This window comes from Leiobunum rupestre, chromosome 4, assembly GCF_980474605.1.
Source record: "Leiobunum rupestre chromosome 4, qqLeiRupe1.1.hap1, whole genome shotgun sequence".
Classification (NCBI taxonomy): Eukaryota; Metazoa; Arthropoda; class Arachnida; order Opiliones; family Sclerosomatidae; genus Leiobunum; species Leiobunum rupestre.
In genome coordinates, this window is record NC_143387.1 from 57644443 (window position 1) to 57657002 (window position 12560).

A 12560-nucleotide genomic window follows, 5' to 3' on the forward strand; every position below is an offset into this window, starting at 1 on the left:
AAAAATCGATCCACCCCTTTTAAGTTACTTTAGTCTACATACCGGAACGTAGATGGAAAAGTACCTTTACTTTTCAGGATTTTCAGATTTCAATCGAAACAAGATGTCACGGACATTTAACACCCAATCCCCCCGATGTATAAAGTATATTTTAAACATTAAAATTAAATTTGAACAAATTGATAATCATCTTGTACATTAATTTAATAAACCCAAGATACATTTTATCGGAAAATAATTTTTCGAGATACCTGGTTTTGGAAATAAAGTAGCGAAACGCGAACCGAATTTTCCGAGATACCTGGTTATGAAAAAAAGTAGCGAAACACGAACACTTTAAATTAATTTTTAGACAAATGTTAAATTTAGCCCCAGCTATTCATAAATATAACTTTAATTAAAATTTAAATAACGTTCCTTAAATTATGTACGAGTGGAAAATCCCATAAAACTTTACTTAAAATTAATATTTACCGATCTAACCTAAGATTATCGGACTTAATTTTTTAATAAGATATATAATGCACAAAACGAAAAGAGGAAAAACAGTAAATTGTGCAAACGACCTAATCTTGGGCTCACATTTAGAAAAATTACATTGGGATACCGAGGGCGGTAAATGTAGCGTCGAAATAGATATCGTTGAGATTTATAACCCTAACTGGTAAAGAGTTATGTACGACACGGCGGCAACGTTTACACTGTACGTGAAACCAATACACACAAATCCCTTGGATTGTGTGTAAAAACTTCTAATGATGAATTTATTATAAAAACTTTCTCTTATTCGAGTACTTGATTAGGAGCTGGTTTTATTCAAGTAATTATGAAATTAAATTTAAAATGAAGTGACTTTCAATGCTGAAAAATATTCCTTTAATTTAAATGAACCACAGTTTTCACAACTTTGTAGGTACCGTTTATTGCCACCAAAAAGTGGTAAAAATCACTCTTAGAACTTTGAAGCAACGAGGATAAAAAAAACAATACTCGACGAGTTTAGAGATCAGCTTATTCGAGTAATCGGGTACCCGAATCTGCAATTTTTTGGTACTCGGTATTCGACGAGTATTCTCCAATTACTTATTTGGGGTAGATTACGAGTATTCGACCTCAAAAAGGGTGGAGTATTCGATGATGTTCGAGTAAAGAAGCATCTACTAAATTCGTTAATCTACCCTTATTTAAACATAAATATATTTTAGAAGTCCCATTTCTTTCAAAAGATACTTTTAATTAGGATGAATCACTGAATTTCATACTTCAGCCACCAGGTGTAATACGTAACTCTCGATGTAGCTTCCGCTATTCTGGTGGAAAAAAATCGTACCCCGTGTTAGCAGACCATATTTCAATGTAGCATATACTTCCTACAAAATTTCCTTTTCATAGAACGCTTTTAAGTATTAAATAGCTTTTCCGTGTTCGTATTTCATTCGAAAAACTTTTATAGAAGGTCGAATCCAACGTATAAATTTTTAAATAACCATCCCGGCTACCTGAATTAATGGCTTTAAAAGTCGCTCGATGACTTAGGCCTAAGGTGGTGCCTTGGGTATTAGCCTAGCTGATTATTATTAATGGGATTATAACCCGCAAAGCAATCTTTATGGAAGACCCCTTAAATTTTTTAAATTTCCCTGTATACAGTGGCGCCAAAGGCAAGAGCGGCCAGAGCTGCACACGTGTTCCTCACCAAACACCTTTAACAGGGTTGGGGAAAAAATGGCTGTTTTAAATTTAAAAATCCACTCCAGTGTGGTTAAAACCGTTTGTCACCGGTGGCTTAAACCGGTTAAAATATTAATAAAAATGCTCAAATTGCTTATATCTAGACCTAATTACTTCGAAAATGCTCAAATTGCCCGATTTCAAAATTACGTTTTTGCGCGTGACAGTAACTTTACATTGTGAGGTATAGCAGACTTATTTACCCGCTTTTATACCCTAACATGGCGGCGTATTTTCACGCGCAAAATGAACTATAAGATCCCCTAATTTCTTATATCTAGCTCTCATTACTTGCGACAAAAAGTGAGGGTTAAGTTTTAGTTTTTTCAATATTTCTAATTCATTTTTCAATTTATTTTTAACAAAAAAAGTGGTTTAACCATGGATTTTATTCGGTGGTTAAATCCGGCTTAAACCAGGGTAGTTTAAGCAGTCTGGCTAGTTCTTGCCAATCCTGCCCTTTAATCAAATCGGTACAGGCTAAAATATTGATGTATCGCGAGCGAGCGAAGTGCCCCTTGACTTTCCCTGAACTTGACTTTATCCCAACAAAGCCCATTAAGCGAAAATCCGAGAGACAACAGAGCGAAATTGTCCCCAAAAGTTCAGCGCGATCCCACGAGCGGAGACGACTCGGGCAGCGACGCGTAAACCGTAAATTGTACAATATCGGTCCCTCTCATTCTTTGTCTACTCTGTTATCTTGGCCCTTTCATTCTTGGTACCTGCCGAAACATCGCTAAAACGTATCTACTTTTCCCGGGAAACATCCGCGATAAATCCCCGTTATTTCATTCTTTTTAATTTTATTTCCCAATATCCAGAACCTTTTTTTTTGTTATTCAAATTTCCGCTAGGGGGACAATAGTCGAGTAACGGTATGCCGAGCAACGTCAGCCACGCGTTCCGGATAACCTACTTCTCGATGCCCCTAACGGGCGAAATAAAAAAAAACTAAAATAACAGAAACCGGTTGTGGAGAAACCCGTCAAAATTGAGAGCATCCCGCTCGAAAAGTCTTTCCAGAATAATCCAGACTCCTCAAATACTGAAACGTGCGCGGTTTTCACGTAAATGCTAAATAATTTGGGATGAATAATTTTCCCCGAAGTTAGGATAAATGTTAATTTTTCATTTTTATGGATATAGTTTAATAAATTCTACTATTGAATAATGGACGCTTCAATAAAAGATACTCGGTTTTTACTCCCCCCTCTCCAAATTCATCTGGGAAGGAACTATTTCCGGTCGGTCGGTTAAACGCTAGCCAAAAAGTCATATATAAGCCAATTGGAGACGCGTTGTTGCCCTCATGAGAATTTTGCGTCAGATAAGAAACGCGTCGGCTCAAGTGTATAAGGAACATACTATACTAATGTTAATTTTCGATAATATATTTTAAGGTGAAATATATAATTTAAGGTGAAATATATAATGTTACTAAAATTAAATATAAGAAGATAATATTATTATTATTATCATCCTCTTATGGTATAAATAATTAAAATTATATGGAATATTTTTATATTACCGGGCAATTTTAAGGCTTATCATGGAGGCAGAGTTAATTCATTTCGTATAAAATTATCTTTCGGAAAAAGATGAAAACTTATTCCTTTAGAACTAAACGTATTACTTTTGCAGTACGGTATGCAACAAGTGTTTCCTTTTAACCAGGTAACTTTTTTTGGCATGTTAAGGCTTAGCAAAAAACCGATGTTGTGTTCGAGAAACGTTTCCAGCTTTCTAATATTTCAACAAGCACTATATAAATAGTAACTTATGAGTCCTGGCTGTCGGAAATATTACTTCTTGGCAATTTCTGGGAAGATGTTTTATTTAAGCGCCTATTTACTCGCGTTCTTAGGTGAAAAAATGCGGCGGCAACTAGAATTTCGATCACGTAAAACTTATTGCGGAAATAACCTTAACAATACACTAATACGCATATAATAAGGGATAAGACCCTTTTACAGGGGTACCGCCATTGTGTGTACATTTTTCATAATCTACTTGTTACTAGATGGCGTCATCAGTTTACAATCCAAAATAACAAAAATGATAATATCCGCGAAAGTCTAATTTAAATTGTGGTTATTTAAAAGCTGAAATTTTGTATAACTATATTTTCTAAAATATTTTATATAAACTTTCAGCTTGAAATAGCACTTAAATTATATAATAAATATAAAAATTTTATTTTATTTTTTCAAATTTTGCGCCAACATATACACGCTGGTGTCATCTAGTGTAGAAATACGAAATTAAAATTTTATACTTGATGGCGGTTTCTTAAGGTTTGTTTCCCTGTATGTAATATGCGAATTGGTGTTATACACCAATTCGCATATTACAATATAGTGTTGTCGTCTGATACGATTTTGAAAACATGTAACGTCACAGCTGTAGTGTTAATAGTGGCCGCCATGACAGTTACCGTTTTTTATCAATAGGCAAATTACAATGGTGACGTCGCAGGGTTTCAGACGACAACAGTCTATTAGACATACGTGAATCCTTGAAATGGAAAATATGAAAAAACACGACTTAGTTTTTAATAAAGAAGAGGGTCCGAACTAGTTTATTGAGAAAAAAAACTATTTGAAATGTATAAAGATAAAAAATAAATTTTTTGTGCAACTCGATTTGATTAAAAAAAAATGTCAAACACCTGACGATTAAAATTTTTTTTCTTTTTTTCACGAAATTCTACTACTTTGTGTTTTTGGTATATTACAAAAATGTTATATAATTTTTTTATCGTTACAATAAATTAATTCTATACGTTTACTTTTTTATTTCTTATTTTAAATTTTAATATGTACCAAAAAGAGAAAAGTAGTTGTACATAATTGATTAAACAGTGTTCCAAGGTGGAAAATGCCAGCCATTGCCAGGTGGACAATAGTGTGGAAAATAGTGGAAAATGCCAGGTGGACAATAGTGTGACTATTTGCCACGGGCCTGGACTTTTTAGGAACACTGTTATTGACTTATTTACAAAAAGGAAAATTTCATATTTATTTTAACGCTATATTTTAAATTTTCGAATATAATAAATGTTAAAGAAATAATTTTCCTGACAATAAATGCGGAATTTTAATTTTTGCCAATAAGTTAATAAATTCCATAAAACTACTTAACTTTTGTATTTGTAATTATTATCAACAAAGAAAAAAAATTGATATATTTAACTTGACACCTTTAAGCATTAGAGGTGCGGAATTGGGAAAATTTGCATATTTAAATTTCGCTTAGAAACTTCCTAAGAACGGGTCGTTTGGGGCAAATGTAGATAATGAGAAATAAGCTAATTAACCGAGGGTTAAAAGACACTTATCTTTCCCAAAATCAATTTGAACACGATCATTTGTCGCATTGTTTAAGATAAGCACGCCGTATGCAAATCGCCGTCATTTCACGGGCATCCCCGGAGGAAAATTATTTCTTTTCAAATACGGCTTTTTGATTTTTGTTAATTTCGAAAGAAAATAGGTTTCGTTCGAGAATCGGCTTATTTTGGCAGTGCTAATGTTTTCATTCCGCGTACTCGCGAAGAAGCCTCGTGAAATATTAACCATTAGCGGTCATCCACGACAGGCTTCCTGGAAAAGTCCAAATGAACACGAGGTATTTGACATTTCGGATCGCGTGTAGTCAAGTCAACGTAAACTCGTCCCTACACTTCAAGACAACACCCCTGGAATAACAGACCAAGCTTGCACTAAATTACCCTTACTTAAACAAAGGTAGAAAATAATGTAGATATTTATAATTTGTTAAAGGTCATTGCGGAGGTTGGGTGGAAAACGCTAGCGTAGATTATGATTACCGGGGAAAACACAATGGCAAATTAAAAACAAAATCGCAGGGCCCCCGGTCAAGAAGGGTTTCCTAACCACCAACCATTATACCATAACTTAGTAAACAAAGGTAACAACGTGAGATAGCACGGCGCCCACGCCAGCCAGCGGGACTAGTAGACTATTTGGCGGAGCAGGCACTCTTAGAACCGGGAATCGTCTTACCAAATCTGTCAAAACTCGACATCGCTAAAGCTAAAAATACTTGGTCGGCGCTACCTCGATCTCTTCAATCAATAAAACTCATCCGATTACGGGCAAAGGGAGGCAAAAACCCCGCAGCGACTGTAGAGAGGAGACCAAAATAATCAAAAAGGCGCGGAAAAGACTCGCTCTCACCTATAGTTTTCAGCATCTCAAAGTCCTCCAAACGATATCGTCTTTCGCCATCGTGATTGACCACTTGGTCCAGGGGGGGTTCCTTGCCGCTGAAGGAGCCGCTCCGTTTCAGTTTCTCTTTGGAGACCCTGGAAGAGGCCATAGGGCCCCGGAGCCCTTTGTACCAGGACAGAACGATCTCGTTTCAACTCCCGAACGGAGTCACTCGTCGACAATCTCTTATTTTCTATTATCTCTCTCTATTTTTTAGGGCACTTTTTTGGCGGAAAGCGTCTTCGGAGGCGACTGGAGAAGGCTCACTTCCGGGCCTTCACGCCACTTCCGGTTCGCGAAGGCCCGACCGAATCAATCGCGTCTTAAAGACGGAGACGGGACGTCCGCTTTCGCCTTTAAACGCCGATACAGTTTGACCCCAAAATTGCCCGGACCAGTTATTCGACCCTTCAAAAAAAATGTTAAAAAAAATCTATAAATACAAAACTCGTTAAAACAATTTTTAAAATCTAACGGTTCCTCTTTTTTTTTTGTAAATCACCGGCGACTTTTCGAAACATGACGAACGGAGGTCTGAAAGAACGCGTTCTTTCGCGTAAAAGTAAACGTCAAAAACCCGTTACATAGAGGTACAACCGGCTCCTCGATCCCACGTCGCTAAAATATGAATCTACTTGTTTTTCTGGGGGCCATCGGGGAATCAAATAACGCGCGTAAAATGATTTGCACTTTGAATATAACGAGATTCAAAATCGATATTAATAACTCGGGAAATATCAATTAAAAGCAGGTTTTAATGGGATATATTCGGCTCGCGTCACTATGTTGACAAACTCTCAAAACCGAAGTGGAGGGGGGCTGGGAAAGCAACGTCCGATCGCGTTTTACGTAAAACAAACAATTATTTAAAAGAATTACCGCGACCAAGGCTTAGCTAGTAATACGATATAGCGCGCGTATACGGAAAAATTGGAATTGGAAAAATCAAATTACCGTTAAATTAGCGTAAAATAAGACAGCGGGAAAGCTTCCAACGGTTGCTCGAACGACGGACTGCAGCGGCGCCGTCCGACGAAGTTCTCCTTCCGACACTCGAAGAGAGACTCTCGGGCTCGTGCTAGTTGAACCGATTTAGTTCGCACCGCCTCCGAGAGGCGGCGCTACGGGGGCTTTCGATCCCGATTTTACATGAAAAAAAAAGCAGCAACTTCTAACGGCGCTGCAGCCGGTCCCGTTTTAGGGAAGCGAAGCGAGCTGAGCTACCGTTAGATCGACTTCGAGTAGCCCTTTTTAATTCACCATCCAGAGCCCTAAGAGAGCTGTTCTGGAGATAGCGATACTTTTTCGAGGAGAAATCCGGAGAAAATATACATCGATAACATTCCGGCTTCCCCCCTCTCTTTTCGGGCCTGGAAACACCCAGCGGTCAGCCTGAGAAATTAACTTTAATGCTGGATTTTCGCGAACCACACATTTTGGGGGAAATGTAATAATAATAATCAGCTAGGCTAATACCCTTGGCACCACCTAAGGCCTAAGTCAACAAGCGACTTTTAATTCCATTTATTCAGGTGGCCGGGTTACAAGGCTTAGGAGGGTGGTGGAAAGTCCTTCATGCCACGCGAGCCAACAGCTCTCTACACTAACTTTTTTTTTTTTTGACAGCCACACATCGGTGTCGACCCAAGGCCTTAGACACCAGCACACAATAACTGATTAATCAGGGCGAGATATGTGTAACGGCCACGCCAACGGGGGGATACGTGGGGACAGGGGTGGGACACCCGTGGCGGAAGTATTCCGACCACCCGTTGGGGGATTGGTGGTCGTCCTCACACGGCCATCCACATACTCTGCCTCCCGGACGCCTGGGATTACAGGAGTGAGCCACTACTCCCGGCTCCCTACACTAACTATTACCGTTAACCTCAACAAGTTTTTTATGGAAGGGGAAACCAAAGAGTTCGGGGGAAACCCCTTAAACCAGTGGGAAAAGAACTTGCAAGCTTAACGCGGAAGGAGTTTTTCTTTTTGGGAGAATTAAGTAAACAAAACATTTTGAAAAATATGAAATATTATATATAGGAATTCAAATTTTAAAATTTTAATATGTTAATACCTAATATTTTGTATTTCAAAAAAATATTTTTTTACACTTGCAGACTTTCCTAAAGTAAAATTTACGTTGTGTAAATGTTTATTAGAAGTTAGAGCCAAATTGGTGCATTAAAAAATTAAAATTAATTCATATCAAAATATTTTTTCCATGGGTATAAACGCGTCAAAGTTTTCACATTTGAAATCCCCTAATCAATTTTTTTTATTTGATATTTTTATAATTACGGTTAAAATTCCTTGAATATAAGCCCAGGCCCGGACTGGCTCCTTTCGGGGCCCTCGGCTAGAGACTGAAGAGGGGCCCCCTTACCGGGCGGTGGGGGGGTATGGAAAAAAAATCTATTTATTACAAGCAATTTGGGCCCCCCTTGAGCCGCTATGACCAGCCCGGGCCTTTATAAGCCGTAGTATATACCAGGGGCGTAGGAACCAGGGGGGGGCAATGCCCCTCCCTAGAATTTTGCTGGGAGGGGCAACTAATGTTATTGCCCCCTCCAACTTTTTGGTCTGTTGAAATCTTCAAAAGGCTCAAATGCTCATTTTAAACGCGTATAAAGCTTGTAGAACCACAACTGTGTTTAAATTTCAGTCTTTTCCCACCAACTCACATATAAGTAAAAATTACACATACACTCGGAGAAGCTACACTCCATTAAAAATTCAAAACCATTCTTTAGGCCCCTTTTCTTTGCTCTTTGCCCCCTCCAACTTCTAGAACGTTCCTACGCCCCTGGTATATACATTGTGTTGATTTGCATTTTTCAAAATTTTAAAAGTTATATATCAAAATGTATCTCATAAAATTGTTTATACCAAAAAAGCAGAACTAAAAAAACATTTTAACGTTAGTTAAAATTTCATTATTATCGGCGTGAGTTTTCGATTTTATTTTAAATGACCCTAAAACTAATTAATATCAATATTACCTGACATTAAAAGCAATGAAATACGAAGGTCTTCTAGCTTCGTGTAATAGTAATAGCAGGGACTCGTGGTAATAGGTATAGCATAAATACCTTTTAAATTTTTAGAATTTAAATCTTATTATAGTAATAGGTATAGTTGTTAAAAATGCGAGCGACAAATTTGAAAATCCTTTTACTGCCCAGTTTACAAAGTGGGCAGAATAGTGTCGCGTTAAAGGAAAAACCACGTAACTTTTCGGCAGCCTTTTTCAAAAATATTTATTGAAATGTTTGAAACAGTTGGGCATAGTGAAGATACGTTTTTTTTTTAAATGTTGATATATTCGCGGCTATTTGTGACACTTTTCGCCACTGGTATCAATATTTATCACAGAATTTAAAACACCTTTTAAGTGTAAAAGAGCACGTGTTTTTGGTGACGAAGAAATAGGATCTTTTATTCTTTTCATTACTTAAATTCAAAAGTTGATTTCATCTAGGAGCAACAAACAAAAGGAGAACACAGCTAGCCCTTAAACACGCTAAGGTTTTAGCATGCACGATTTACGAACCTTGGGTTTTAGCTGCATTAGACTATAGGTAGTTTTTATTAACTTTAACCATATACCGGAACTCATACCTCTACTTGGAATGCTTATCGCGGCAGATTTTCGTCTCGATGTGGCTGACGGTTTCTTTGATTTCACTATGTTAACTTAACAAACAACAACGTGAGAGGGGAGCGCGCGCAGAGGGGATTTTTTTATATCGTAGGCGGGGCCAAAGCCGTCAGAGTTATCTTACCATACGCGATACGCCAGGATAAGCATTCCAAGTAGAGCTATGGAACTATGGATTCCTGATGGTCTATAATATTGTTTCATAAGTTTGTCACTTTGAGGAATATTTTACCGAGGGGCTAACCACTCTTAGAAAGTCTGTACACCGGATTACGCTTAGATTAGCACTGCCAAAGGCAAGGACTTCAAAGATTACGCGTAGTCCCATTAGTACAGTCAAAGGTACGGCTCTGTACACCGATTACGCGGAGTGGTCAGCCCCTCGTATTTTACTCAGAGCTAGTAATGGAGTGACGTCATACCAAGAGGAAAATCTCCCCCTAGCGAGGCGCCGTCAAGGGCTACGTGTGACGCGGGAGCAAGCGGACGTAAAACGGCGACGAAGCCCGTAATGCAGTCTGTCTCGTTAAATTTTTGTATACTAGTAGAGGTGTGCAAATACCATTTTTTGGGGATCGAATCGAATATCAAATATTTTTTTCAAAGCACGGCAAATACCAAATCGAATATTTATAACGTCAAATAATTTGGTCGAATATTTTTAGGGCAAAAAATTAGACCAGTTAACTGATCAAATACCAAATAGTTTTTCGAATATCAAATTATTCGACGTATTTGGTTTTCAAATAGCCAAATAGTTTGCATATTTGTCAAAAAAAGTAAATGAAATCACTGTTCGTTTTACTTGAAAATAGTTAAATATTAAACCAAATACAGTATAGCTTAGAACAAAGTTCCCTGGGCGAATTTGGAAAATCAGTGGTATAATGACGGGCCCGTCCTAAAAGATGGTCTTTTAAATTTTTAATTTTACTTAGCCTTCTCTAAGGCTCTTAATAAAAACACTGAAGGGGGTCCATGGTCTCAGACTGCAGGCGGGCCCATAATTTTATATTACGTCACTGTGGTAAACTCTAACTTACCATTCAAATTAATTCTAATTGTTGTACAAAATGTCTTTATTTTCAACCTTCCTTCGAACAATTTTTTCGATTTGATCAAAATGAGTTAATCGTAACGTACAAAAATATAGTGCATATCAACTTATCAATTATCATACATATTTTAATTGGGTACCATGGCAAAATAATAATAATAATAATAATTAACTAGGCTAATATCCTAGGTACCACTCCAGGACCAAGTCTTCTAGCGACTTTTAACCTTTAGTAACTACTAACTACAATTAAAATCAAAGGACATGCTACATACTTCATAGTTTGCAAACACTTAATTAAAATTTCAAGTTTTTAAATATATGTAAAACGCGAGGGAGCAGATCTTTTGTTACAAATTAAAAAATTGCATTTATATTAATTTTAAATCAATAATTATTAATTTAGTTAACTAAAAATTCTAAACAGAAAAATCCATAAAGTTACTTACTTCAACTTTCCTCCCGGTTTTTAGTTTTGTTTTGGTCTTTTAGACTTGGTTTACGTTTTAAACTCAATTTTAGTTTTACTTTGCTATTCTAACAAAAGATAACACGCGAGTAATCTGGCCAATAGGCGCTAGAATAAACAGCTTCTGCCTTTCGCTAAGAAGTTTTAATACAAACGGTATGGACAATGGACATGCAAGCTACTCTTTATATGGTCCTTGGCGCTGCGGCCTAAAGAGAGTTACCAGAAATAAGGACTAGTTCGGAAATTTCACTACGCTCTCCTGGGATGGCCTTGAACTTCAACAAATTAGAAAAAGACCCGCGGTTATTCGACCAGTTTGCAAACTATTTGAAAATACCAAATACTTTTTCCCTATTTTTTTTAATATTCGACTATTTGATCCAAAAATTCGATTATTCGCGAACTTTTCCAAGCGCTATTCGATTCGACGAATCGAATATTCGATTTGGTATTCGATCGAATTATTTGGTCTGACCAAATATTTTGCACACCCCTACATACTAGTGAAGAATAGGAAGTGTCACACTTTTGTTACAATATTATACACTTATGATTTAACTTATCGTAAGAGATATGCTATACACTTCTGGTATTATTGATCTAAAATCTGAAACATTTAAAAGTATATAATAAGAAATAAACTTTTGTAGGTCAAAATGATGTAATTTTGTTTCATCTTTAAGACTCTATTGATTTCTAATTTAAGAAATATTATTTTGTAATTTCTGTCCCTTCACGTAGAGGTTGACCTGATTTTGATATAAATGCACTGCTTAGAACAAAGAAGCCAAAGAAATTTTTTGTATTATTCAAAATGTGTTTGTTGTGGCCATAATGTCGACAGCAGCATGACGTCACGCCGTACCTTTTCTATGGCCGCCATGCTGGTATTCTTTTTTTTTCAATTGGAAAAAGCATGGGTGAGGTATTATATACGTCACGCTGCCAAATCCCTATTAGAAGATAGTAGCCCCATGCCCCTCCTAGTAGGGGGAGATGGGGGTAGCAAAATGAGTTTGCATTTTCAACAATACTAACAATGTAAGTTCTATACCATATTGTGGTTATCATTACTCTAAATCCAAATAAACATTTCCAAAGCAAAAAAAAGACTAGATCTTGGCTTTTTTGGCTTCCAGGTACCCTAAAGCGGTGGTTTTCCACTTGTGTACCCCAGGGTTCCGCGAGATGGCTGCAGGGCTTCCACGGAAACATTTCAAAAAATATATAAAAATGTTAAAAACCCAAATAACAAATTAGTAATCTAAGTTAGAAGAAACCACCTATGGTATTTTATCAATTAGTAATCTAGCCTATTCTACTTCATATTGGTGTGGTTTTGGTTAATAAATTGATATTTCTGCAGTTTTGTTTATAAATAATTATAAATATTATTATTAC

General features: G+C 36.9%; 1 protein-coding gene across 5 annotated transcripts in view; it reads right to left on the bottom strand.

Moving 5' to 3' along the window:
- Positions 1–7063, bottom strand: part of Pka-C3 (Protein kinase, cAMP-dependent, catalytic subunit 3) — a 46011-nt gene extending 38948 nt beyond the window's left edge. For 3 of the 5 annotated variants that reach the window (XR_016480641.1, XM_090173447.1, XM_090173446.1), the window contains exons 1-2: positions 6921–7061; positions 5934–6374 (exon numbers count right to left, since the gene is read on the bottom strand). Coding sequence is in view for 4 of the 5 variants with exons in the window: in XM_090173447.1 (XP_090029573.1) it covers positions 5934–6075 (142 nt within the window). In the remaining variant the exon portion in view is untranslated. Of the gene's footprint in view, positions 1–5933; positions 6375–6920 lie in introns of all 5 variants that reach the window. The other 2 variants (XM_090173445.1, XM_090173443.1) reach the window with 1 other exon arrangement.
- Positions 7064–12560: the final 5497 nt, after the last annotated feature.